The 25,436-nt window shown below is 57.5% G+C and overlaps 1 protein-coding gene across 1 annotated transcript; it reads right to left on the bottom strand.

Moving 5' to 3' along the window:
• Positions 1-679: 679 nt before the first annotated feature.
• SRRM3 (serine/arginine repetitive matrix 3) lies at positions 680-19,867 on the bottom strand. Its single transcript, XM_041482712.1, has 14 exons — positions 19,644-19,867; positions 16,508-16,609; positions 12,957-13,091; positions 12,766-12,846; positions 12,365-12,394; positions 11,899-11,967; positions 11,572-11,607; positions 10,903-10,953; positions 10,696-10,800; positions 10,026-10,197; positions 4,161-4,489; positions 3,327-3,554; positions 2,936-3,073; positions 680-1,011 (listed from the first exon to the last, which is right to left on the bottom strand). The coding sequence occupies exons 1-14, from the start codon at positions 19,865-19,867 to the stop codon at positions 795-797; spliced, it is 1,917 nt and encodes a 638-aa protein (XP_041338646.1). The 3' UTR covers positions 680-794.
• Between the last annotated feature and the right edge of the window lie 5,569 nt (positions 19,868-25,436).

Below are 25,436 nucleotides of genomic sequence, written 5' to 3'. Positions count from 1 at the left end.
CGAGCCCAGAGGTGGGACAGGCCAGGGGATGGCTGGATGCACCCCCTGCCCAGCCCCGGGCCCTGCAGCTCCCTCCTCCTGGGGGTGCCCCCCAGACTGGCTGGGTGGGTGGGTGCCAGGGCCCTGAGCTGGGACAAGCAGCGTTTTTCCCTGGATCTCCTCGCTTGGGAAGAGAATTACAGGTGCTGCCAGCTTTGTTCATCCATGGCTCAGTGTGTGCTCAGGTCTGGGGGGACCCCAAAATGTTTTGCAGAGTCCCTGTCCCCCATGACACCCTGGGGACAACTTCACTGGGGGAAACAGGGCCTTGCTCACCTCTGGCTGGCATCACACCCTCCAGCTGAGCCTGCCCCCGTGCCCACCTCCCCGGGATGCTCTTGTGCTAAAAAACAGTCAAACAAAACCAAAAAAAGCACAGGGGGACCCCAGGGGTGTCCCCAGCCACCCCCATCCACTGGCCCCAAGGTCTCTGCAGAGCATTTGTTCCCTCGCTCTGTGCTCGCCCTCCCCACCCCGCCCCGCCCCACCCCGGCACTCGCAGAAATAAGAAGAGATCCTCCCCTTCCCCATCCCGACCCCAAAACACCCCGGAGCGGGGGGAACCACCCCCTCCCAGGGCGTTCCAAGGACCCATTTGAGTTCCCGTCCGTGCTTTCCCCCGCTGCCAGGTCCGTCCTTAGCATCCCCCGGCTCCTTTCCACCTCCCCGGTGGTCCCGTCCCTTGTGGGGGCGCAGGTGGCATGGAGGGGGCAGAGCTGGGCTGTCGGGGGGCTGCGGCCGGCTGCCGGGGGGGCTCAGAAGCCGGCGCTCTCCGAGCTGCTGCGGCTGTTGTAGCTGGGGCTGCGGCTGGGGCTGCGGGAGCGGCTGGGGGGGCTGCGAGTCCGGCTGCGGCTGCGGCTGGAGCTGTAGCTGTCGTAGCTGCGGCTGCGGCTCCGGCTGTACGAGTAGGTGCTCAGCGAGCTGGAGGACGAGGGGCTGGGCCGGTAGTAGGGGATGGGGCGCTTGCGTGCGCTGCAAATGGAAAAGGGAAACTGAGTCAGGCCCCCCGCGGCCGCTCGGGGAAGCGTGGCCAAGCATTCAGCCAGGGCAGCCGAGCGCCCCAGCGGCCGGGCTCAGACCCGCTGCGGGGTGTCAGGATGCGGCCACCGGCATCACCTCCCCTTCCATCCATCCATCCCTCTCCTCCTCCCCTGCCCTCTCCCCCGGGGTGTTAGTCCTGGATTAGGCAGCGTCGAGGGCAGAAAGTGAGCAGGTTAATGTGGCTTTTGTGTTTCCCAGACACCAAAGATTGAAAGCTGCTGAAAAAGAGACGTTTGGGATTAGCGGGAGGCGAGCTGCGGCCCGCTGGCGCCTGAGGATGAGGAGGGACACGGGAGGCGCGGGGACAGTGGGGTGGGGGACACAGGGGGCAGCGACATCGGGAGTCGGCCCCTTGTCCCTTCTCCCAGCCTGGTGTTAGTGGGACCAGAGAGCGGCTGGGTGCTGAGGGCATCCTAAGGTGTGAGGAGACACAGAGGAGTTCAGGAGGAAGAGGAGGAGGAGGAGGAGGAGGAAGGGGGAAGGTTACCCTGGGAGCCAGGCTGGCGGCGATGCTCTCCGGGAGGGACCTTGGGATGAAATGGAAAAGGAGAAGTTGGCATCACTGAGGTAGGACCACATGGTGGAGGGGCGTGATGGGAACTGGGGACAGGGCAGGCGGGCAAAGGAGAGCCCTGGGGCTTCTGGCTGGGCTGTGGGGCAGGCAAGGGGGGCTGGGGGTGTTTCCCTGGCTGCCCCCCGCCCACAGCATCCTCTACACCTCACAGAAAAGGCTCTGCTCCTCCTGAACCCTGAGCAGAGCAGGGTCTGCCACCCCCATCCCCCCCAAGGATGGTGATGGGGATGAGGTGAACAGTCCCCACAGGGACCTTGGTCTGTGTTCTCCACCTGAGCCCTGCCACCTCTATGGGGACATCCTGGGAAAACCTGGATAGAGCAGGAGGGATGGAAAACCAGACAGTGGCACCTGGGCTGGGCTGGGAGCAGCTTTCCCAGCCCATTCTCTTTCCAGGGCATCCATCAAGGAGAACTGTGGGGAGCTCTAACCCATGGGCTCTGCAATGTTCCTCCTGTCCTTTCTCCTGTCCTCCCTCCTGACAGCTCCAGTCCTGCCCAGGCAAAACAAAATCCCTCCCACAGGGAGGCAGATTTCTGAAAATCCAGCCCCCCCTGATCACCCAGCTGATAGTGGGAGAGACAAATAGGTCAGGAAGGAGGTAATCTCGGCTCGGCACGGCCCCGCCACCAGTGCTGCATCTTAATGAGGTGCTACATATGCACACAGTGTTTTGTCTGGCACGAAATATTGCCTGTCTTACAGCTCAGGATCCTGAGGCAATAGGATCCCAAGGAAGAGAAACCAGCTTTTGGAGGGCAGGAGAGACGTGATTGCGGACGTGCACATTGCTGGGATATGCACAGCAGATTAAAATTAATTCCTGTTTTCGTGCCTCGAAATAGGAAGAGATCAGAAGGTCACAGCATTGGAGGCAGTCTGGTTACCCATCTGTCTGGGCCAGCTGATCCACCCAGTCATCCTCAGAGCTATCTGTGCATCCACAGAGCTGCTGCTGTCCATCTGTGTGTCCATCCATCCACCCCTCATCCATCCATCCATCCATCCACCATCCATCCATCCATCCATCCATCCCTCCCTCCTCCATCATCCATCCATCCATGCATTATCCATCCATCCATCATCCATCCATCCATCCCCATCCATCCATCCATCCATCCATCCATCCATCATCCATCCATCCATCCATCCATTCATCCATTATCCATCCATCCATCCATCCATCCACCCACGTGCCCTCTGGGGTCAGCTGGCAGCAGTGCCCAGCGCCGGGCCGTGGCAGTGGCCATGGCAGAGCCTTTGCCACATGCCAGGACACACCTGGTGATCCTCCTGGGCTCCATGAAGCTCGGGGAGTCACGTCTCCTCTTCCTGATGGGGGAGTAGCTCCTGGAGCGGCGCCGGGGGCGGGCGGGATCGGGATCACCATGACGTGTTCGGGGCTCGTTGTCCTTCTCTCTACAGCCCGGGGAGGAGGAGGAGGATGGTCAGGGAATGGGCTGGGATCCCGTGTGGGACGCAGGGACACCCTGTGACAGCAGTTCCCCGCACGGATGACACTCCCACCTAGGGCTGGCCTTTCCAGTGTGACCAACAAGATGTGCGGCCCCTCCCCGAGTCCCAGGGCAGCCGGGACCACCCTGAGCTGCGATGCCCTCTGAGCCCACCGGCACCCGCGGTGTCCCCGTGCCCCTGTCCCCTCGGGCCTGACCTGCTGGCTGGCTTTTTCGGCGAGGGCGAGCGGGAGCGGCTGCGTCCTGCTCTCTTCTCCCGGGAGCGGGAGCGGGACTTGGAGAGGGAGCCGCTGGAGCTCCAGGAGCTGCTGCGCTGGCCCGGGCTGGGGGACGGGCTCTTCCTCCGCTCCGAGGCGTGCCGGGAGTGCTTGGCTGACGACTCCGAGCTGCTGTTGGGCCGGCCCCGGTGGTGCCGCTCCTTCACCCTGCGAAGGCAGATGCCAGCACCGCCTCGCACCCCGTCCTGGCTGGCAGGGTGTCCCCACAGCAGCCAGGGACCCCAGGTTCCCATAAGGAACACCTCCATGACACCAGTTTTTGACTGGACTATATCCCTGACTGTAAAGCACAGGGCTTCCATTTGCTTGGCATCCCGCATCCTGTGGGGTGCTGTGATCCCCTGCTGCCATCCCGGCACTGCCGTTCGCAGTGGGATAATCCCTCGCAGGGATGACCCTTCCCACAGTGTGCTACCATTGACCCACTGTGGCTCTTCCCTATCCCCATCCCTATCCCCAAGCCCATCCCTTCCCTATCACCATCCCATGTGGCAGGAGGTCTACAGGGTCTGTCGCCATCCCCATTCCCATCTCCAACTCGCCCTCATTGCCACCCCCACTCCTGTCCCTTTCCATCCCTATTCCCACTCCCATCCCTTGAGCATCCCAACCCAGCCCCGCTCCCCAGCTTAGCCCCCAGGGCTTTGCCTGCATGGATTTAAGGTGCCCGCAGGGAGCCGCACCCCAAACATCCGAGCCCAGCTCCCATATCCCGGCAGGGATGACAGGACCCCATCCGGGGCACTCCCTTACTTCTTGCCGTGCGCTCCGTGGTTCCTGTCGGGGCCGGCCGGCGGGTGGTACGGGTGGGAGCCGGCCGAGCCCTCCGAGTCGCTGCTGTAGCCGGCGGGGCTGAGCGGCGGCGCCGGCGGCTCCCGGGGCGCCGGGGGCCGCCCCTTGCTCTGGCCGCGGTGTCGGGACGGCGGCGAGGCGCTGCGGGAGCGATGCCGGTGGCCGTGCTTGGCCCGCTCCGGCGTGGGCGAGCGGGGGCTGCGGGCGCCGTGTCGGCTCCCCCGGGAGCGGGGGGACGGCGGCTCCGTCCTGCCGTGAGCCCGCGGAGAGGGGGACGCCGAGGCCGGCCTCTGGCAGGGGGGGAGAGAGAGAGAGAGAAGGAGGGAGAGGAGGAAGGGGAGGAAGAAGACAAGAAAGAAGGAGAAAGGGGATTTTAACGGGGGGCGCCGGGCCGGGGGCGCAGATCACAACGTCAATGCACATCGCATAAGGCAGGCTACACAGACGCTACTCTGCACCTTCCTCGCCCTCAACAACGTGGGTCATGCAAACCTCCGCATGCAAAACGCCAAAAAAATATAACTCAACTTAAATCGTAATAAAAACCCAAAGGAAGGGGTGGGATGGGAGGAAAAGAAACAAATCCAAGAAAGCCCCAAGTCGTCGGGGAGGGAGAGCTTGAAGGGAAAGAAACAAACACACCCCCCCACCCCAAAAAACACCTGGAGAGGGGAGAAAGCAAACCCTGGTGCCCGCCCGCCCCGACCAAGAAAGGGGAAGGGAAAAGGGGGATAAAACCCAAACGAAGGAAGGAAAATGGGGGAAAAATAATAATAAAAAAGAAAAGATGAGAGGAGGGAAGGTGGGGCAGTGGGGAAGAGTGAATCAGACTGAGCCGAGGGGAAAGGGTCGAACCAAAGAGGGCTGGAGGTGATGGGGTCTGCTCACACAGAGGCATGCACATATATAGAGATATATGTTCTGATACGTGTAGTTTTTATCAATAGTACGGCTTTCGGCTTAAAACAAATCCAGAAACGAGGAAAAAACGGCACAGAGCGACAATGGAGGGCAAGGCAGGGGAGGGGGCCGGGGGGCGAGAAGGCATAAAAGAAACCAACAAAAAAGAAAGAAGAAAAACCATCCAAATAAAAGAAATTTAAAAAAAAATAATAAAAAAAATAAATAAAAAACAAAGCAAAACTTCACAAATGTCCTCGTTACTGAGATAAACGAATGTCTCTGAGCTCTTCCTGGGACACGCATTGAGCTGTTAGCTGTGACTCTGCAGGGAACTGCTAAGTCCTCATCAGCACTCAACACAGACTTTGCTTTCTGCTTCCTTTTTTTAATTTTTTTCCATTATATGTTTTTTTTTTAAGTCCCTCTTGGTTAACATCCACTTACCAAAAAAGTGGCATTTCCTCCTTTAGTAGGTAAGGTATGAAGAGAAGGGAAAAGCGGGGCAATATAAGTGCATCATTAGATTCACAAAAATGCAAGAGAGAAAGAAAGAGCGAGAGAAGGAGAAGAGACAGAGACAGAGCCAGAGAGAGGAGAAATAAAACAAACCAACTCACTTCTCCTACGGGGAGGGGAAACCTTGGGCCACCACCGCGGCCAAGCCCTGAGGCTCCCAAATATCTCAGCTCCTCTGAGCCACAAACGCTGCCTGGGTGTTCCCCCCATCTTTGCAAACACCACGAGACCAAAAAGATGGTTGGAAACAGCTCCTGCAACACCAGTCCTGCCCAAGCTGGCAAACCCCAGCTCGGGGGGCTTTGGGGTCTCCTTGCCCCCCGCCACAGCCCAGTGCCAGGTCCCTGAGAATCCCTGGAAGGGTGAATCCTGCACAGAGCATGGCTGAGTCCAGCTGAGGGGACCAAAAGGGGTTCAGGGATATTGGGCTGGTGCCAGGATTGTGCCACCACGCCCAGGGCTGGTGACCCCAAGCTCCTCACCATCCCCTTGCCCCAAATATGCCAGTGAATGGTCAGTGGATCCTTGAGGCTGAGGTTCTCTCCACCCATCCCGCTGTGTCCTCAGCACCACTTTTCTCCCCCCAGAAAAGAAGGGGGCAGGGTGAAGGGCTGGGATTCTGGGGATCACCACGAAGATGCTGCAAAAACCACACAAAGCTTCCATGTCCCTGAGCATCCCAGACTGCTCCACACCCCACCACCTCCTTGTTCCCATGGAAAAGCCAATCCCTCCAGCCACAGAGCAGCAAGCTGCAGCCAAAATGGGAGGATTTGGGGGTTTTATTAAAAACCAGTTGCTGTTGCAATGTCTGCAGCGAGGGGGAGGCTGGCAGTGATGATCAGCCCTGCCCAGCTGCCCTGCAGGTACTGGGGGACATGGATCTGCTCCAGGGGGATCAGCAGCCCCAGAAAGGGGGATCAGGGGGCCCATGCCCAGCCCCACATCCCAGGAGAGGAACATTAAAGCAGAGAAGATTATGAAGAAGAAGAAGAGGACGATGAAGAGATAAAGAGAGGAGGTTCCTCTCTACCAGGGTGGCATTTTGGCACTGGCTGGCCCTGCTGTGGGCTTGGGCTGTGGGATGCAGGGTTCCCACCCAGACCCTGGAGTCTCCTGCCCTGGCATGCAGGAAGGCAGCAAAGGTAAAAGCATCCCGAATAAACCCAAATTGCCAAAGACTCAGCCTAAGAGGGAAAACACACAGTGGGCACTTGTGGGGATGGGACAGCCAGGGCAGGGATGCTGTCACCTGCCCCTCGCAGGCTGGGATGTCCTGGACCTGCCTCTCTCCATGCAGGAAGATTTAAACCTTTCCCTACTGCAGCCTCCCTCAGTATTTTCCCTGAGCTGTGTTTTCGTCCCCCTGAAGAGGGGCTAAACTCACACATCTCCCCAGATTTCTCATTTCTTGCCCAATCCATCCACCCCAAAACCCCCTGTGCCCACTTCTACCCGTGGCCACTGCCCCTATTTCTCCCTAAATATATTCACCTTCATTACCAGGCCACTAATGGGGGACTGAAAGGGAACAGCCGTGCTCGGCCCCTGAATGGAAACCAACACAAATTCAGAGGGCTGAAAGACACAGAAATGCATTCTACCGACAGCACGAGGAGACGGGGAAGAGAAAAGGGGGGAAGAAAGAAAAAAATATTACGTGGACAGGGCAAAAAAATATAAACAAAAAGAACGTAAGAGAAGAGCATGGCTTTGCAGCTAACTGGGAAAAATACAAATAAAAATACAAATTAAAAAAAATTATATATAGCCACCAAAAAGAGACAAAATGAGAGACAGAGAAGGGGAGTGAGAAAGAAAGAGAAAGAAAGTCAGAAAGAAAGAGAAAATAACATTAAATCAAGCTACGGTGCTTTTCAACAGGCTCATCTGCAGAAGTGAACGTGCAGAGGTGGACAAAATACCTACCTTCGGAATTGGCAGTGACAGGAATGCAATAATAAAAAAAGAAAACAATAATCTCCACATTTGGAGGGCAGAATGGGAAAAAGACAAGGACTCTTTAGTATGGCGATCCAGACCCCTCGGCTAATCCCGTTTGCTTTGCTTAGAATTTTTTAAATTATTTTTAAAATTGGTCTCTTTAGCTTCTAAATTTTATTCTCTTTTTAAAAATTTTTTGTTTGTTTATTTTTTTAATTGGAAGGCTGCGGCCGGCCGCCGAGCGGGGGGGCCGCGGGGGGGGTGGCTGGCTGGTGTCTGTAACCCGATCAGGCTGCGGTTCAGTCTTAAAAAGTCACTCTATAACATGGCAAAGTCCCGGATAACATGCAGGGAAGGCGATGGATGGAGGTGGGACACGGCGAGGGATGTCGGGTTGTGTTGGCCCAAAGAAAACCGGAGAAAGAGAGGGGCTGGGTGGTGCGTGTGGGCGAGGAGGAGGAGGAGAGACCCAGGAGGAAGGCTGGGAAGGCAGCAGGGATGGATGGAGACAGGACGGGGTATTTAAAAGGGAAGGCAACCGCAGTGCCCCGTGGCCCCGGCGGCTCTGGGGGTGCTGGGGTGGGCACGGCTCACCCGGAGCTTTTGGGGGTCTGCGGGAGGCGGGGAGGGGGCTGGGTGCTCATCCTGTCGGGATGCAGGATGCGGGACAGCTCCGCACCCAGCGGCCTCATCCTGCAGCCGGGGAGGAAAAGCTCGCCACGGCAGCAGGATCCAGCCGAGGACACCGGGCAGTTGCCAATTTGAGGAGGAAAAGGGCAATTCGCTCCTTTGCAGTGTAGAGCTGCTGGGTTCTCTTCCCTTTTAAATTCCTTGTTCAAAATATAGAAAATGGAAATACAATATTCAGCGGCCGTAAATATTTAGAAAACACATCGGGTTTTTGTTTTTGTTTTGTTGTTGTTTTTTTTTTTTTTCTTCTCCACATTAACACACACAAAAGCAAAAAATTCTAGAACAACACGACGACGACGGGGTGGGGGTAATAAAAATAAGAGAAATATATATCGTTTGCATTTCTGTACATCACAAGGGAAAAGAAAATAAATAATGAGAAAGGAAACTAAAACAAGGGGGCGGGGAAAAAAGCACGTTTCATTGCCCTTCCCTCCCCCTCGTCCCTGCTTCTGCTGAGCAAGAAATGGAAGTGTATATTACCGTTTGGGTTTTTTTCAAATGGGAGGCTAAAGAAAAACACAGATGGGATTAAAAAGAAAAAAAAATAAAAAATAGAAACCGGAGAGAGAAAGAAAGAGAGAGAGAGAGAGAGAAAGAGAGAAAGTTGTTGGAGAAAAGTCCCGCTGGTGCCGGGGAGCCAAGGGAGCTCTGCGGCCTGGGCGATGCTGGGGTGGGCAGGGCGGGAGCGGGGCCAGCCGGGCACCCGGGGGCGGCGCCTCGGCACCCGAACCCCCCCACGCCCCAGCCAAACCACAGGAAAGAAGAAAGCAGAGAGGTGCCCCGAGAGGTGGGCAGGGTGCTGGGTGCTGCTGGGGGGTGCTGGGCTGGGGAGGGCCAAGGGGATGTGGATGTGGGGTCAGGGGCTCCTGGCCCGGTTTCCCGGGGTGCCCCTGGCCCTGCAGGTGTTGGGGTGTCAGCGTTGGGTGCTGCCAGCCCAGGACCTCAGCTGTGGGAATAAAGTTCCCTGGGGCAAGTGGGGACCTGTGTGGGCTCCATTGGTAGAGTCCTGCAGTGCCCTGCCTTTGCTCAGCCCTGCCTCCAGCCCCCCTCAGCCAAAGCAGGCTCCTCACCAGCCCAGCACTGGTTAAACTGGGGCTGGCCCCCTGGGCTTTGCCCCACTCAGCAAGAGGCTTTGCCCCACTCCCCAGGTTTTCACCAAGATTTTCACCTCGGGATGCTGAGGCAGAGCTGGGGATGCTCAGCTCTGATGTCACCTGCCACGGGGATCTCAAGGTCCTAAAATCTGAGCATCCATCATCAAATCCCCTCCAAACCCTAACTTGGCCAGACTGGGTGTTGGAGTCCTGAGCACTGGTGCTGGTCCCTTGGCACTAGGGAGAGTTGGAGCTGGTGGGCAAACAAGAATTTTTCTGCTTTGGCCATTTCTTGGCTGCCTGGGATGAGTCTCAGGGAGGTGCCGAGCCCGGTGCTGACCCTGGCAGGTGATGCTGGCCTGCCAAGCCGCTATCCCGGCGGGGTGACATCCGCAGGGTGACGTGTGGCTTTGGGAGAGGGATGACCTGTTGGCTGCCCTGATCCCTGCCTCAGGGTGGTGGGCTGGCTCCCCCAGGAAGATCGTGCACCCAGCGCGGGGTCGGTGAGTGCTGGGAGGGTGCAACCTGCACCCCACATCTCCCCCGTGTGCTCCGGCTGGGCAGGGCGGGGAGCCGAGCGAGTGGGGAAGGAGGGGAGAGGAGAGCAGGGGGGCAGTCCTGTGGAGGGAGGAGGGGAGGGAAGCGAAGAGTGATCCAAGAAAAGCCTACGTACATCCGAGGGCTCCGGGAGCGGGGCGCCGTGGCTGTGGCGGCCGTTCTGGGCGCTGCCCTTGTGCCCGTTCTGGTGCGGCGAGGCCGAGCGCTGCGGCGAGGGCGAGGACGGGCTGCGGCTGGAGCGGGCGCTGCTGCCCTTGGGGCCATCCTGCCGGCGCTTGGGGCTCAGCCTGAGGAGAACCGCACCGTCAGCTGCCCGCACCCCCGGCCCCGAGCCCGGCCCCGCCTTGGCCCGGCTCCGGCAGAGCCGCCGGCTGCAGCCCAGGCTTTGCCGAAGCCAGAAATGGGGTGAGAATTGGTGTTTTGTGCTGTCTTTAGCTAAAAATTGAAACCCCGTCTGGGGACTATGTTCCCAAACCTTCCAGAGATGCTGCAGCACCTTCCCACTCCCCTCTACAACTGTCTCAGGGATGTCTCTGCCACCTGCCTTTACCCTCCATCCCCCAGGGTCCCCATCCCTGGGACACCTCTGTCACCCACCTTCTGCCGTCCACCCCCCCAGGGTCCCCATCCCTGGGACACCTCTGCCCCCACCTCCCTGCCCTCTGCCACATAAGGGTGTCCCTCACAAGGACGTCTCTGTCCCTGCCCTCTACCAGACAGGGTCCCATCGCGGAGGCTGGGGGCTGGGTGTGGTGGTGGGGACGGGTTTCCCGGACTGTCCCTACCTGCCCGGGGATTTAGAGCCGCTGTCGTCAGAGGAGAGCGAGGCGCTGTGGGAGCTGCAGGAGCTGCGGCGGTGCGAGCGCCAGGCCGGGGACTCGCTGCGGGACCTGCGGAGAGGGCGGCCGGGGGCCGAGGGACAGGCTGAGCGGCCGCGGGGGACACGCAGGGACACAGAGGGCCCCGCTGCCCCCGCCAGCCCGGCCCCTCACCTCTTGCGCTCTTTGTTTTTCTCTTTCCGTTTGTTCTTGGGGCTTCGGGACCTGCGGGAAGAGCCGAAAGCTGCAGACGTGGGAGCGGGGGCAGCACCTGGGGGTGGCTTTCCCAGCCCCCAGAGACACCGAGGCTGCGGGAGGAGCGAGGGGAAGGACCTGCCTGGTCTGGAGCCAGGCTCCACTGAGGTTCAAAGCGTGGTGGGGATCCCAGATGGATTTGGGGGGACTGTGGGGTCAGGTGCAGGCTGGCGAGACCAGGCAAGAGAGAAAGGGGGGAATGGCTCTGCTCAGCATCCTCGGGGGGACCATTGACACACCCCCACTTGTTTTGCCCTGTGCCCTTTTTGGCACCCTTTGTGTGTTTTTCACTCCTTTCACCCTAAAATAGCAGTGTTGGCAGAGGGCATCTGTAGAGCAGTGCAATAGTCAAGGTTTGCCCTGGCCATGTCTGCCTGGGATCCCCCCTCCTCCCCTGGGGGACATTTGGGGCCCCACAGTCAGCCAGAGTGGCCTTGTGCCACATCCAAGGGTAGAGGACACACAGCAGTGTCCAGCTGTGGGGTGAGGAGGCTCATCACGATGTGCCGAGGGGAGGGGACAGCAGGGGGGCAGGGGAAGCTGGCAGCTGGTGGCAGTGGGGTGGCTCCTGGTAGCTGTCACTCTTACCTGTGTCTTCTCTTTTTTCGTGACCCTGACTCAGACCTAAGGGATGAAGAGGAGGCACAGATGAAGGAGATACACTGATCTGGCCGGGGGGAGCAAAGGCTGGGCAGTTTCCAGGTATGAGGAGAAGGACAGGGGGATGGCCCCGAGGTGGGCGGCTGGATGGGGCAGGTGACAGTGGCTGTGAGGAGATGATGGCCCCATGAAAAGTCACCAGTGTCCACCCCTATCCACTTCTAAATCCTAGCCCAAGGGACGGAGCAGCCCCAACAAGCCCCTCTGTCCCCAACCACCCCTGCTGTCCCCAGCCTGCTGTCATGTCCATCCTACCTGTCACGTCTGTGTTTCTTTCCAGTCTTCTTTTTCTTTTCCTTGCGGATGGGTGAAGAGCTGTCACAGCTAGAGGGGAAGTGGGTGCCCTTGAGCAGGGAGCAAGGGACTCCCCAGCCTCTTCCCCCTGGCTCAGGGGAGTCTGGCCCCACCACCCCCAGCCACATTGCTTCCCCTGGACCACCCCATGGGATGCATTAACAGGCATTTCCTGGGGGATTTGGGCTGGGGGACAGAAAGGGACTTTTGGCAGAAGGGCTCTGGCTGCCTTCAGTTCTGGAATGCCCAAATCCTGCTGTGTCTCATTGCCACCTCGTGGGCTCTACAGCCTCCAGCAGGAGACAAGGTGGCAAATTCCCAGGGGGATTTCAGAGGGGGACAGTGAGTGGCAGAGGCCACTCTGTGCTCAGTGGTCTTGCAAGCCCAGAGGGGACCCCACAGCCCACCCAGCCCAGTGGTTACTCACCTGCGCTCTGAGCCGGGTTTCCTCTTTTTGCTGCCGTGGGAAAGGCAGAGAAGAAAGGGACATTAGGGACAGCATCCTGCCCAGGCAGCTAGTGCTAAGTGGTGAGGTTTTGGGCAGATGAACTTTTCACAGAGCCATATCCTGCCTGCTGTGCACTGTGGCAGAGAACTCCTTCCCCACATGGACCAGGCAAGGTCCCACTAGTGCATGCAGTCGGTGTGTGCACACACATGTGTTGCAGTATCAATACATGCAGATGTGCTGCACCTCTTAAGGGTACATATTCAGGGATGTACTGCCCCCAAAGTGGGGTGACCTGCCCCTCCAGAGCCTGGCAAAGTGCTGAGCTGGGAGGTGAGCTGCCCTCCAGAGGGACAGTGCAGGGACAGCCAGGGACTCACCGGCTCCGGCGGTGACCTGATTTCTTCTTCTTTTTCTTCTTGGGTGGAGGAGAGGTGGAGCTGCTCGAGCGTCTTTTCAACCTGTGGGAGACAGCAGATAAGGCTGGGAAAAGAAGAAGGGACAGGCCCTTGGCCTCTGTGTGCCTGGATGGGGACCCTGTGCAGAGCAGGTGCCCAAAATCCACACAAACCTGTACTCGCGGTGGCCGCTGTCCTCGCGGTAGCACTCGGCCGAGCAGTCGCACTGCAGCAGGCAGCCCTCTCCGTAGCCAGCGTACTCCACCTCGTACTCCTCCCCATCTGCCCCGTGGTGGTTTTCTATCACACTGCCAAAGGAGGAAGAGCAGGATTAATTTGGGGATCCCCATTTCCTGTTTCCCACTGGAGCAGCTGGGGCAGCCCCAAAGCAGCTACAGGGGTTGGGGGACATTGCCTCTGCCACAGCATCCCCAGGGGATCTTGGTCATGTCCCTTGATGTCCACACACAGCAAAGTCCCAGGGTGAAGGTCTGCTCAGGGTATTCCTGTGGCTCCAATCCCTGCAGAGATCCCCACCAGGCTGGCACAGGGACACTGTGAGACTCAGGCCACCATCTCCCCACAGGGCCCACCCTGAGCCTCGTTTGAGCCCCTTTTGGCTTTGCTCAAGTGCTGGGGCTGGGCGGGAGGCTGGGTCAGCCCAGGAGGGTTGCAGGGCTGGATAAGGGTGAGAGGAGCTGGCAGAAGACCAGCAGTAGAAATTTAGGTGGGAACTGCCTAGGATGATCTGAGCTTTGAGGCCAGCACCCCACAGTCCCACCAGCTCAGCACTGGAGCTTCAGGCAGGTCAATGTCCCTCTTAGGACCAGGTGAAGAAGGGGTGAGGGGACATCATGCCTAGAGCCATCAGGGTCTCTCTCTCTCCCCTGAGTGACTTCATCAGCATTAATTTTTCCCACTGCCATGGAAACCGGCATGAGGTTGCCATTGACTACCGGGGCTGTGGGCAGGGCTTGGTAGAGGCCTGGCAGCTGGACTAGGACAGTCTCAGGAGTCCCTGCCCAACCTCTCCCTGATGCCCCCACCTCCCTGGGCTGGCTCTGCCATCATCCCCTGGAGCAAAACCCACAGGGAGCCTCTCATTTGCTCTTGAGGGATGTAGGACATGTCACCCATGGAGGGATGAGGACATCCAGGTTCTCTGGAAGGAAACTTAAGAGATGGGGACAGGCGTGGAGGGTGCCCAGCACCACAACAGCCCAGGTGTTTGCTTCCCAAGGGAGATTTGCCCTCAGAAACCTGATGTGGGCTCCTCTGCCCTTCCCAGCCTGGAGGTGAGCAGTCAGCGATGCTGGTGGAGAAGTGCAGCCCCACAGCATCAGTCCCTTGGCAGCCTGGCCATTGCCTGAGAAGAGGGAAGCTCCCAGTCCCAGACTGCAGATCTGACAGTGGCACGCATTGGCATCCTTGGCCACAGGCAGGCCATGGGCTGTTTAACCTAATTAGAAATGTCTTGGACAGAAACTACGCACGAGGCACCCTCCCCCTAACCATGGATGATCACTCAAGCATGACTCGGGCTCCCTTCTGTGCCACAACCATGGCTGGCTGGGTCCTCTCCACATGACTCCTGCTTTGGCCATGTCCCAAGGTAGAATCAGCCTTTCAACCACCCACCCAACCGTGGGAAGGGGGACAAAAGAGGCAAAGAGAGAAGGGAGTGGGGTTAATTCTCTGTGTGTGTCTTTGCTCTGTGAGCCGGCAGAGCTCCACACTGGAGCCTGCTGCCAGCATCTCACCCATTAGCTGTGCTCAGCAGCTCAAGACCAGCCTTGTGCTGTTCCAATTATCCCTCCCTGCCCAGCACACGCTTGCCTTTGTCTGCAATCCCACCAGCCTGTCCATCAAACCCTTCTCCTTGGGGACAGGGCTGTACCGAGCTGTGCACACGGAGACAGGAGCTGGGAGAGCACAAAGAGCAAAGCCAGGGACTCAGGTGGTCACAGCTCTGCTCGATGCCTCAGTTTTCCCTGGAGAGTTATGCAGATGATGCTGAGCCCTCGCATTGGCTCTGAAACAGGACCAGCTGGTTCAGACTCACAGTTCCAGCAGCCAAGGACCAAGTGGTAAAAGCCCGGAGCGGTGCTGGAGTGGGACCAGCCCATGAGATGTTCTGCTGAGCACTCTCCCAGCCACCACAAGGGCTGAGGCTCTTTATTTAAAGCTTATTTAACCCCCTTGTCCAGCCTCTTCATGCAGCAGAGACCTTTGGCACGCAGGATATCCTCCCTGCAGCATGAGGAGTCACCTCCTTTTGGACCCAGCTCCTACCAGCCTCCTCAAGTGCCTCTGGCTTTGCTCTCCTCCGAGCAATCCTTTGCTGTGAGACTGCTCCTTCCAGCTCAGCACTATTATTTATAGCCCTGGGGCTAATCTTTAATGATTACCCTTCATTTTGCAAAACCAATCCTGTAAAGGTGACAGCCAGGGCTGCCCGGGTAACTTTCAGGCACCTTTGGCTTCCCCATGTGCTCGTTACAATGCTGGCCCTAACGAGCCTGCCAGGAAGATGCCCTGGAGATGACTCCTGCCCCCACCAGCAAAGGCCACTTGTTAACACCTCAGGCATGATGCTCAGTGACCTGGGCAGGTTGGTTTCCCCCATGCTTTGTTTTTTCCTGCCTGGAGGAGGATCCTGAATGTTTCACGCTGTCCCAAGCCCATGAGCCCCATCCAGGCAGGGCACAGCCATGTCCCTGTGTCCCACCCTGCCTGGCGTGCCAGCAGAGTGGTGTGAGGGAGGCTCTCCCTGCTGCCATGGCTTCCCTGCCTCCCCCCTCGCCCTGATTTCCTGACCCTAATGAAGCATTAATATTCAGTGAACCTGAAGCATCTATTCCTGTCCCAAGTGACCTGGTTTCCAGGCTGATGGATGGTGCACGCCGGGCCAGCCATGCTGCCTGGGCCATTAAGCATTGCACTGATAAATCATCATCGAGCCGGGTAGACCCTGGTGAGGCAGGGAATAGTCCAGTGCAGGGCAGGAGCAGCAACTGGCATGTTCCCAGCAGGAGCTGGGCTGCTTTGGACACCAAACTTGAGCCCAAAGTTCCCTTCCAGGGCAGATGCAGCCCCCCAGGACCAGGCACTGTGAGGAGTGATTAGAAGCAGAGGAACAGTACAGGATCTCCTTGGAGGAGCTTCTTCCATGGGGTCTCTGCCCCTGACTGGTGGGGTTAGCCAAGTATTGAGACCTTCTGCACTTGGGTTTCATCCTCTGGGACTGGAGCATTACAATGCTGGCCTCTGCACAGCACCCAGAGATCTCCAAACGACCATTGCAGGATAACCTTTAACCTCTCCAGGGATAGGATATTGGCTTAGAGGGGCAATTCCTGCCTTCAACTGACTGAACAGCCAACCAACCAACCAACCATCAAATCAACCAACAAACTATCAAATCAACCAATCAACCACCAAACATCAAACCACCAAATCAACCAACCAACCAACCAACCAACCAACCAACCAACCATCAAATCAAACAAGCATTGACTCAAAGCCAACACCCATCCATCCATCCATCCATCCATCCATCCATCCATCCATCCATCTCTTTGTACCCTCTCCATGTCCATCCATCTATCCAGTCATGCCTAGGTATACCCTCATCCACCCACCCATTGATGCTCAGAAGCAATCCAGGACGTGCCTCTCTGGGATGAGACACACAGATGGACCAGCTGGAAGCTGACTGACTTACATGTGGCGCCCGTGCTGGTCCTCCCTGGTGAGCACACCCTCCTTCTCCATCAGCATTTGCCGAAAGGTCCCCACTTTCTGTCGGATCTCCTCTTCGGAGTACCTGGATGGGCAAAGATGTGGTCAGGGCTGCTGTGGTTGGAGCATGGGCTCCCCATGGACCTGCTGAGGAACTCTATACCTTTGAAGTGACACATGGCCTGAGGGGTCAATCCAAAGGGGAGGTGGCACAGTGATAGTCATCAGGGCCTGGAGGACAGCAGGACCTCTGCTCGGTCCCCTGCCACCACTATCTATGTCCTCCTCTCTGCCGCCTGCTTCTCCCAGCAGTGCTTGGCAGAGGAAGGGACATCAAGAAGGGAAAAAAAGAAAAAGGATGACTATGAAGTTGCCATTCCCTGTGACTGCCCCAGGCTTTGGGGAAAGTGCCCACCAAACCCTCTTGGCAGTGTCACCACTGCAGCCAGTGATTTTGGGGTTCCCTCCCAGCATCTCTGTCCCATCATGAGCTCCCCCTGCACATCCCCTGATGCTCTGGGGCCCTGAAAGCTGTGCCAGCTCTGTGTTACTGCTGAGCTGACTCAGGCACTGCAGGGTCATTAACAAAAGACACTAATCACTGTGTCCTGGCATCTGAGAACAGCCACTGCAAACCACGGCACTCCTGCCATCCCTGAGGTGTCCCTGGGAAGGGACAGGTGACAGCCCCGGGTGGGTGGTCCTGTGCCACATCCTGTGGCTGCACAAATGCACCTGAGCATCCTCCTCAACTAAAAACATCCCAACAGAGGGATGTCGTGGAGAGACTCACGATGCTCTTGGCATCCCAGGGGAGAGGGTGAAGGGGGAGGGACCTCATGTCACCACCACACTTCCCTAACTTCCTGTTAGGGAAGGGGTCAGGCTCTGTCTGTCCTCAGACACAGCCTCTAGAGGGGCTGCTCATGGCCCACCCTTTCCATCACACCCCATCAGCATCACTGCCACGAGCCCAGAAAACGGGATGCCAGAGCCAGGCCTAGCCCTGCAGTCCCCAAGGCTGGCACTTCACACAGCCCGTGCTGGGGACAGTGATGCCCCTTGCAGTGCTCTGGGTGCCCTGGGTGAAGAAGGGCACGCAGAACCACCCACCCCTCCTGCAGTGTCCATGAAGGGGAACAGCAAGGAGAGGGGAATTAATATTAACAAACTCATTTGCACTGAAAGGCTCTCATTAACTCTCCAGCCACACTCCACACAGAAGGAAGGCTCATAACAGGGTATGGAGGCAGCCTGCTCCCCCTCACCTTGCACCTGGGTGTGGGGAGCCCCAAAACCAGGGTAGCACCCCCAAATGCTGCTCTGCTCCATTCCCTCGATGGCAGTGCACCCAGCTGGGCAGAGTGGCCACCCCAGAAGGACAAAGCTGACAGCCCCAGCCATCCCATGGACACCAGCCAGCCCACAGCAGCAGGAAGATGTCTGCCCAAGATCAGCATTTGCTGCAGCATATTAAGGACAGGGCCAGTGCTCTTGGAGAGGGGACATGAGGCCGAACAGGAGGTGACAGATGGGCCACTGTGGCTGGGCCATTAGCAAATCTGTGGGGGGAGGCCAAGGCGAGGAAGTCCCCACCACCTCCAGGGATGGAGGCACGAGCATCACCAGCCCTTTCCCTCCTGCATTCCCCTGGTGCTGTTTATAACCCTTTTGGAGGGGGTCTGCTTTTGCATTTAACATAGAGAACCGATTTGGGAAAGAAAGAAAATTTGCTGACACTTCTTTTCTGGACCAGGAATCCAGCCCGCAGGCAGGGAATAACAGTGCAGGCAGCCTGGAGCCAGCTACAGCACAGGCAGGAGGAGCCATCCGCCTTTAAGGAAACAAGGGAGTGCTTAAATCCCTGCAGAACCCCCTCTGCTGACACTCACATCCATCCTGGAGCTCTGCCCTCATCAACAACGCCCCCAAGGCCATGGCCAGGAGGCTGCCCCTGGTGCAGGCAGAAACCTCAGGGGTGCAAATCCCTTCTCATGGAACCCCCCTGGAAAGCCCGTGTGCAGAGGGGAAGAGCAGGCAGAGGATTAAGCAGGTTGACCAGGATTATTACTGTAATTATATTATCATTTTGGCGTATCACCATCATCAGTGTTATTAATAGCCTTAATAACAGCAAAGCAATTACAGCAATAACAACAATCCTGGTTGCAGTGTTGCTATTACCCATTGCAGTAATGCTACTACCAGTAGTAAGATCCCTACTAGGGCTCGGGAACCCGACAGGAGGCTCTGGGCTCCCCAAAGCGCCAGGTCAGCCTTATTTATTTCCATAATGACAAATTAGGCACAATCATTATTCCAGTCTGTGTGAGACAATTTAATTCTAGGTCACGCTTGCACTCTTAATGAAAGCCTTGGCGAAGCCTTCCCTCAATCCATTTTCCTTCTCCCCAGCTGATACCAGTCCCCATCTACCCAAGTGTGCTGAAGAATTTGCTCCATCCATCAGGTTTTAGAGAGCTGTCAGAAGGATCAGGATGTTTGGCTGCTGCCAGAGACAGCACAGCCATGCCCAGCAGGGATGGGGGTCTCCTTTCTGACCCCCCAGTCCCTTCTGCCCACCCAGGAAGGGATGTTCCTCAGCCCCTTGTGTTTTTCCCTATCGCTTTGTTTCCCAAGGGGAGAGCAAAGGCTGGGGAGCAGCTTGCAGTGCCTGGCCATGGCATTGGCAGGACGGGGGCAGGGGGTCCCATCACCCCAAAACTGGGGAGGGGAAGGAAAACAGGGCAAACTGAAGCCCCAAACCAGCTTCTCCTGTGACTAAACCCCAGCTTTCCTCTGGGATCTCACATCCCAGGCATGTGGGGCACAGGGTAGGTGGCACTGATGAGTTGCACATCCATGAACAACTTCACTCCTCCTTCCTGCTTCAGCTTTCCCTGCAGGACAAGCTGGGAGCCCAAACTTCCAAGCAGGGCAAGTGGATGAACTCCTAGGCATTTCCCACCACAGACCAACCCACCAAAGCTGTTTGGTTCACCCAAAAGTGGATTTACTTCCAAATGGTGACATTTGCCACATCAAGGTATTTCTTAAAGGGGGAGAACAAGGTGCAAACAGGTCAAAAGGATCCCATCCCCGATGTCCCCACCACTCACCCCTGCTCCTCCATCATCTCCTGCAGCTCCATGCACTTCAGCTCCACGCGCCGCTTGCGCTCATGGTCCAGGATTTCCCGGTGAGCCTTCTTCACCACGCTGGGCTCCACCAGCCTCACCTCCTCCTCGCCCTTGTGCCACGTTCCTGAGGCACCAGGCTGGGGGAAGCCATTGGAGGTTTCCTGGGGCGAAGGCACGTCAGCCCCATTGTTGTAGAGAGCCATGATTGCCTGGGAGGGAGAGAAAGAGTCAGGGTCAGACCCTGTCACCCTGTGACAGTGAGGGGACCCTGCTAGGACCTGAGGGTAAAATCAGTCTTGAAAGCAGGTTGATGGGGACAGTGACTAGGTGTCCCTGCACCTTGCTTCAGAAGCAAGACTGGGGCTACTTCTGTCACCATGACAAGAGGGCTGGCTGCTGGGAAAGAGAGGAGGATGCTCTGCTCCAGCCTTGTACTGGAAAAACCTGGCCAGTGGTGGGTCTGTGGGGCCCAAGACAGCAGCAGGACAGGGACCCCATGAGCCCCATTGTCAGCAAGTGTGGGTTTAGAGCAGGGACAGGTATCCACCCTCACAGTCCTCTAGGGACCCAAAGACCTCGGATATCCCCTTGCATTTCCCAGCTGCACTGGCTGTTTTGGTTGCAGGTTGGGACATCCTATTGAGACAGCAAACACTTGCTCATGCTGTTGGGCCATGGCCTGGAACTCTTTGGATATGGCCTGGCATCCTCTGGCACAGCCCAGTGTGGGCTGCAAGGGGAGATGAGGATCCCCACCAGCTGCTGCCCCTCTGCCTTCTCCCTGCTCCTTCACCTTCACGTGTCTCTGCCTCCTCTTTCCACCACACAGTCAATGTGTCCTCACTTGGCTCCAAAAATAACCCCTGGAAGAGGACAACTGTTCCCAAGCAGCCCTGCCGTGCTGAGGCTCTGGCTGATGCTCCCCGAGCCTGAGGGAGGAGATGCTCCCAAATCTCCTGGATCAACCAGACAGACACAGTCCTGTGTCAGCACCCTCGGGCCATCGGCGCATGGCTGAGCACCCATTCCTCGCTGTCCTGCCCTGCCCAGCTCCCCTGCCCAGCACTCCAGCCCTCTCCCGAGCATGGGATGCTCCCACTGGAGATCTGCTGCCTTAACCACCAGCTCCACCTGCAGAGGCACCACCTTGCCTTTACAGGGGCCCTGCACGAAGAGAAACGATCAGGAGCAAAGGCAGAGCATCCTGCCTCACTCTTCAAGCTGGATTTCGGCTTGGAGAGGCAGCTTTTGCCAAAAAGCCACTTCTCTGAGGTGTTTCTATCCCAGGGATCGTGCTGGAGAAGCTTTTCCAAGGATGGGTGATGCCTGCATGCTATCTCCTAAGCAGGAAACAGCCAATCCTTGGATGGCTGGCACATGCTGCCCATGGAGGATGGGGCAAACCCTGGCCCAGGGAAGGAGGCATCCCAAAGCCCAGCAGAAGCAGGAAAGGCAGATGGACCATGGACTGATCCACACTGTTTCAAGCCCAGGAAAGGTTTGCCATTCCCAGTGTGCCATTCCACCAGGATACCAGGCAGTATCGGAGCCCTCCCTGGGGTGGTGGGGATCCCAGCCTGGCCAGAAGGTGTCTCCCACCCCACAGCATCTCCACAGGACATCTCTGACTCTCCTGCTGCCACTGGCTGCCCCACACAGTCATTTATCTCCTGACAAGCCTGTCCAGGGAGAACAGCAGCTGAGTGCTTAATTACAAGGCTTTTTTTTTCTTTTCTTCCCTTCCCCCCCCTCCCCCATTACTACCATGCAGAGAGGAGTCAGCAGCCTTTATTTCCACAGAGGAACAGGGGAGATCCTGCTGGTGCAGCAGGAGCCAGCCAGGAGTCTGCACTGGGGATTCCTCTCCCTCTTTCTCTCATCAGAACATGAAGCCAAAAACCTGGAAGGAAGTTAGGGAAAGGGGGGAGCTCCCTACTTAGAAACCTTTCCCCACAGAGGGGCTCAGGGAAGGAGAGAGGATGCTTTCTGCAGCAGCCTCTGCTTGCTTGTCCCCAGTGGGAATTCATTTTATCCTGAGCACAGCAGTGGATAAATTCATTGCTGAAAAACCTTGAGAGCATGTGGGATATAGAGCTGGGCAGGTAGATGGAGACAAACTGGCAGCTGGATGGGTACCTGTGAGAGAAGGCTGCATGGTGGGGCAGGCATGCAGATCCACCAGGAAATGCTCCCTGTTCCCATGAAAAGGATGGAGCTGGAGAAATCCCCTTGCACCTGGGGCCAGGCAGGTGGAGCTGGACTGGGCATGGATATGGTGCTGATCCCAGTGTCCTCTCAGGCTGGAGCAATATCCACCCTGGGAGGTGCCACCAGCCACAACATGGAAACAAAGGAATGGGAAAAACCCACCCACAACCCTCCTCCAGCTCTCCAAAGGTGCCCCAGGCAAATCCCTGGGTGCCAAACAGAGCCAGCCCTACACTGCTGGTGACAATGGGGACAAGGCATCAGGGCAGAGGGAGCCCATGTCCCCCAGCTGGGTCTGTGCCCCGCAAGGAGAGCCCCAGCGATGCCCTGCACTCACAAGGGACAGCTCAGGGACACAGAGTGGCTGCCACCACCACGACCTCAATCCATTGGCCACCACACAGGGACCACCTGGCTCTGCCAGCACCAAAATCAGCACCAAACCCATGAGCACAGCCCTGGCCAAACAGCACTGGTTTCCCGCCCGGCTCGGCGCTACCCCGATAATAAAGATGATGGTTAAATATTTCATTATCTGCAGTAATTACCCACAAAACATCAATCACTGGCAGCCACTGCCTGGCTGCCTTGCCCAGAGGGAGAGGAGGCATCCTGGGGTGAGCTCTGTGTCTCCACACACTCCCAAAGGCTGCAGGATGTAGCTGGGGACACAGTTGCTGGCATCCATTCCCAGCTCCCAAATTCCCTTACTTACCCAGGAGGGCCCAAACCTCCTGGCACCATGGGCTGCAGCTGCTGGGGAGACTTCTGAGCAAATCCTTCTTTTCCTATATTAACCAGGCATTCGCCCACGTATTTTGGGATCCTGATCCTCCTCCTACATGCCACCTTGGGCCTTGGGGAGGTCAATCCAGCTTTTCAGCTTGCAGGTGCTTTCTGATACCTGGATTAGAGCTTTTGGAAGTGCTCAGAGATGCCCCCTCCTCCATCCTCATTCTCCACCCCTATCTTCAATCTCATTCCCAAATTCCAACCTCATCCCCCATCTTCCTCCTCATCTTCTTCCTCAGCATCCTCCCCATCCACCATCTTCATCCCCATTCTCCATCCCCATCCCTACTGTCCATTCTCCTCCTCATCCCCATCTTTATTCCTCTTCTCCATTCTCCTCCTCCTCACCCTCCACCGCCATCCTCCATCCCATGCCCGGGTCTCTCCCTCCCTCCCCAGCCATGCTGAATCACACCCAGGGTGTGGAGGGCCTGGGCACCTGCAGTACCAGCTCACAGACTGCCAGGACAGACAGAAGGATGGACACACTGCACTGTGCCCCTGTCACACAGCCAGGACAGGCCCTGCCAGCTCGGGGTGCAAGGCCCAGCCTTACCATCCTGCCAGGGTTTGGAGCTGCTGGTTTCCAGCCAAGCTCTGAATGGAGCTCACTCCCTGTGGGCTGGAGTGGGGTAGCCCCAGGATGTGACCGTCCCCATGTCCCAGCCCTGGGGCTGTCCCACCTGGGTTTTGTCCAGCTCACAGGCTCAGAACTCTAGCCCGAAAAGAAAAAAGCAAAATGATGGGGAAAAGAGCATTGTTTCACCAAGCCACTTTTGCCCTTTTATTTCCCAGCCCAGAACAAGCCCCTTCCCATCCGGCTCTGCTGAGATCCCCCCTTGGGCCCCGCTGAGCCCCGGGCCATGCCCGCAGCCCCCGGCGCTGAGCAGCCGCCGCAGGGCCCTGCCGCCGTACTGCGACTGGAGCGGCTTCCCGGGGGGAGCGGGGACGGCAGCGGGGAGGCGGCGGTGCCTGGATGCTCTCCCGGGTGCCTGGATGCTCTCCCGGAGTCTCTCCCTCGCTAGGGAAAGGCGGCAGCGGTCCCCGGGCATCCTGCCCCCTCCCCGTGCCTCGGTGCTAATTAAAGCCGCCTCCGGCCGGTGCTCCATTAATTCTCGCCACATCCAGCTGCACCAGCCGGGGCGGCCGTGAGCACCCGCGTGCCGGGATGCGGGCACGGGATGTGGGCACAGAGCCCAGGACGGCGGCTCCCTGGACCACTCGTGCACTGAGCGTGCCAGAGCTCGGCCCCAACACGCCAGAGACAGCCCAGATGAGGTGAGGATGCTCCAGTCACTCCAGAGAGGCTTAGAGGGGTGGTCCCCATGGTTCTCCTGCCTGTTGGGATCTCATCAGGACACACCACCACTGACTGAAACCATAACCCTGTCCCCAAGAAGGCACAGCCCCATCCCAGGCTGCTCCCTGTCTGTGCTGTGGAGACAGCTGGGAGAAGATCTTTTTTTTTCAGGACACAAAATATGCCAGAACACCATGGCCAAGCAGCCAGCCTCCTCTGAACACCCAGCTGGAGTTACAAGGAGGAAAAGTCCGGGGTTGCTGCCATTAATTGGGCTGACCTTCTCCGGAGCTGCCTTCCAGTGCCAAAAACTGTGAGTCAGACCTTCAAGAACGAGGAAAAAAGGCAAATGTAGCTTTAAAAGTGCAGCCATTCTGGGGCTCGTTAGCGCTGCCCTCCAGCCCCAAGGCATAGGGATGATGCCCGCGGGAAGGGGCAGTGGGAATGGATTGGTGACAGCTCTCCCAGTGCTTCCATCCCTATTTCCCCAAGCCCAGGGCATCTTTTCCTATAGCTGCCTGAACAGAATTTGACACCTCACAGATTTTAAAGCAATTAGTAAAGAATATATGGATGCTGGCTGGGGGGTCAGGAGCTGCAGATGCGTGTGCATACCTACGTCTGTGCAGAGATATATATATATATATATATATATATATATATAAATACATATATATTTTAAAATAGATGAGGAGGCTGGTGGAGAAGCTAAACAGTTGCTAAGCAACTGGGCTCCTTCCTGGCTTGGGGATGTAGGGATGGGGGAGCAGGGTTGGGGACTGGTCCCACACCAGACAAGCATCACACAGGGGTGTGGGCACAGACATCCCCTGGAGATGATCCAGGGAAAAGGGCACGATGGAGGGTGAGGAGCCAGGATTTACTCCTGTCCCCAAAATGCTGTGGCCAAAGCCCCCCCAGCCTGAACTCCTTGGGCTGTTGGCTATTGAGGAGCTCCATTCTCAGCTCTGGCTGGAGAAGAGCTGGTGGGAAAGGGGTTACCCCATGATAGGGAGCAGGCCCAGGACCCATGCAGTGACCCCATTCCTGAATCAGGGATGAGGGAAAGGAGCAGCACATCCACGTGGCAACAGCAATCCCCCCATGCTGAGTGGAAAGGCAGCAGATTCAGGTGATGGCTTTTCCTACGGGATCCCCAGCCCTGAACCCCTTTGGCCACACTTCCCTCATCCCCTTGGGAATGCCCTGACAGACCTTCCCCAAACAGGAGGTGCTTAAACAAGGAATGGGGATGGAGAGGGGGAACAGCCACCCCAGCTTTTGTACCTTTGGGGCCATTTGCTTTGCTGGGCAAGGAGTCAGGAGGAGGAACAGTCAGCCCAAGGCCCCTCTGAGGAAGGGGAGTAATAACACTAGTACAAATAAAAGCAATTATTGAGCACATGGAGCAGCAGGGGGATGACTGTCACAATGAGGTCACCTTCCCCAATGGGGACACAATCCCGGTGAAC

Source organism: Pyrgilauda ruficollis, unplaced genomic scaffold, assembly GCF_017590135.1.
Source record: "Pyrgilauda ruficollis isolate IOZ18807 unplaced genomic scaffold, ASM1759013v1 scaffold59, whole genome shotgun sequence".
NCBI lineage: Eukaryota > Metazoa > Chordata > Aves > Passeriformes > Passeridae > Pyrgilauda > Pyrgilauda ruficollis.
The sequence above is the reverse complement of the archived record's forward strand: the minus strand, read 5'-3'. Positions and strand labels throughout refer to the sequence as shown.

Coding starts and splice junctions, on each gene's coding strand:
- SRRM3 (XM_041482712.1), bottom strand. CDS start 19,867: ATGGCTCTCTACAACAATGGGGCTGACGTGCCTTCGCCCCAGGAAACC. Junction 10,954..11,571: donor CGAAAAAAGAGAAGACACAG/GTAAGAGTGACA, acceptor CTCTTCCCGCAG/GTCCCGAAGCCCCAAGAACA. Junction 10,801..10,902: donor AAAAACAAAGAGCGCAAGAG/GTGAGGGGCCGG, acceptor CCCTCTCCGCAG/GTCCCGCAGCGAGTCCCCGG.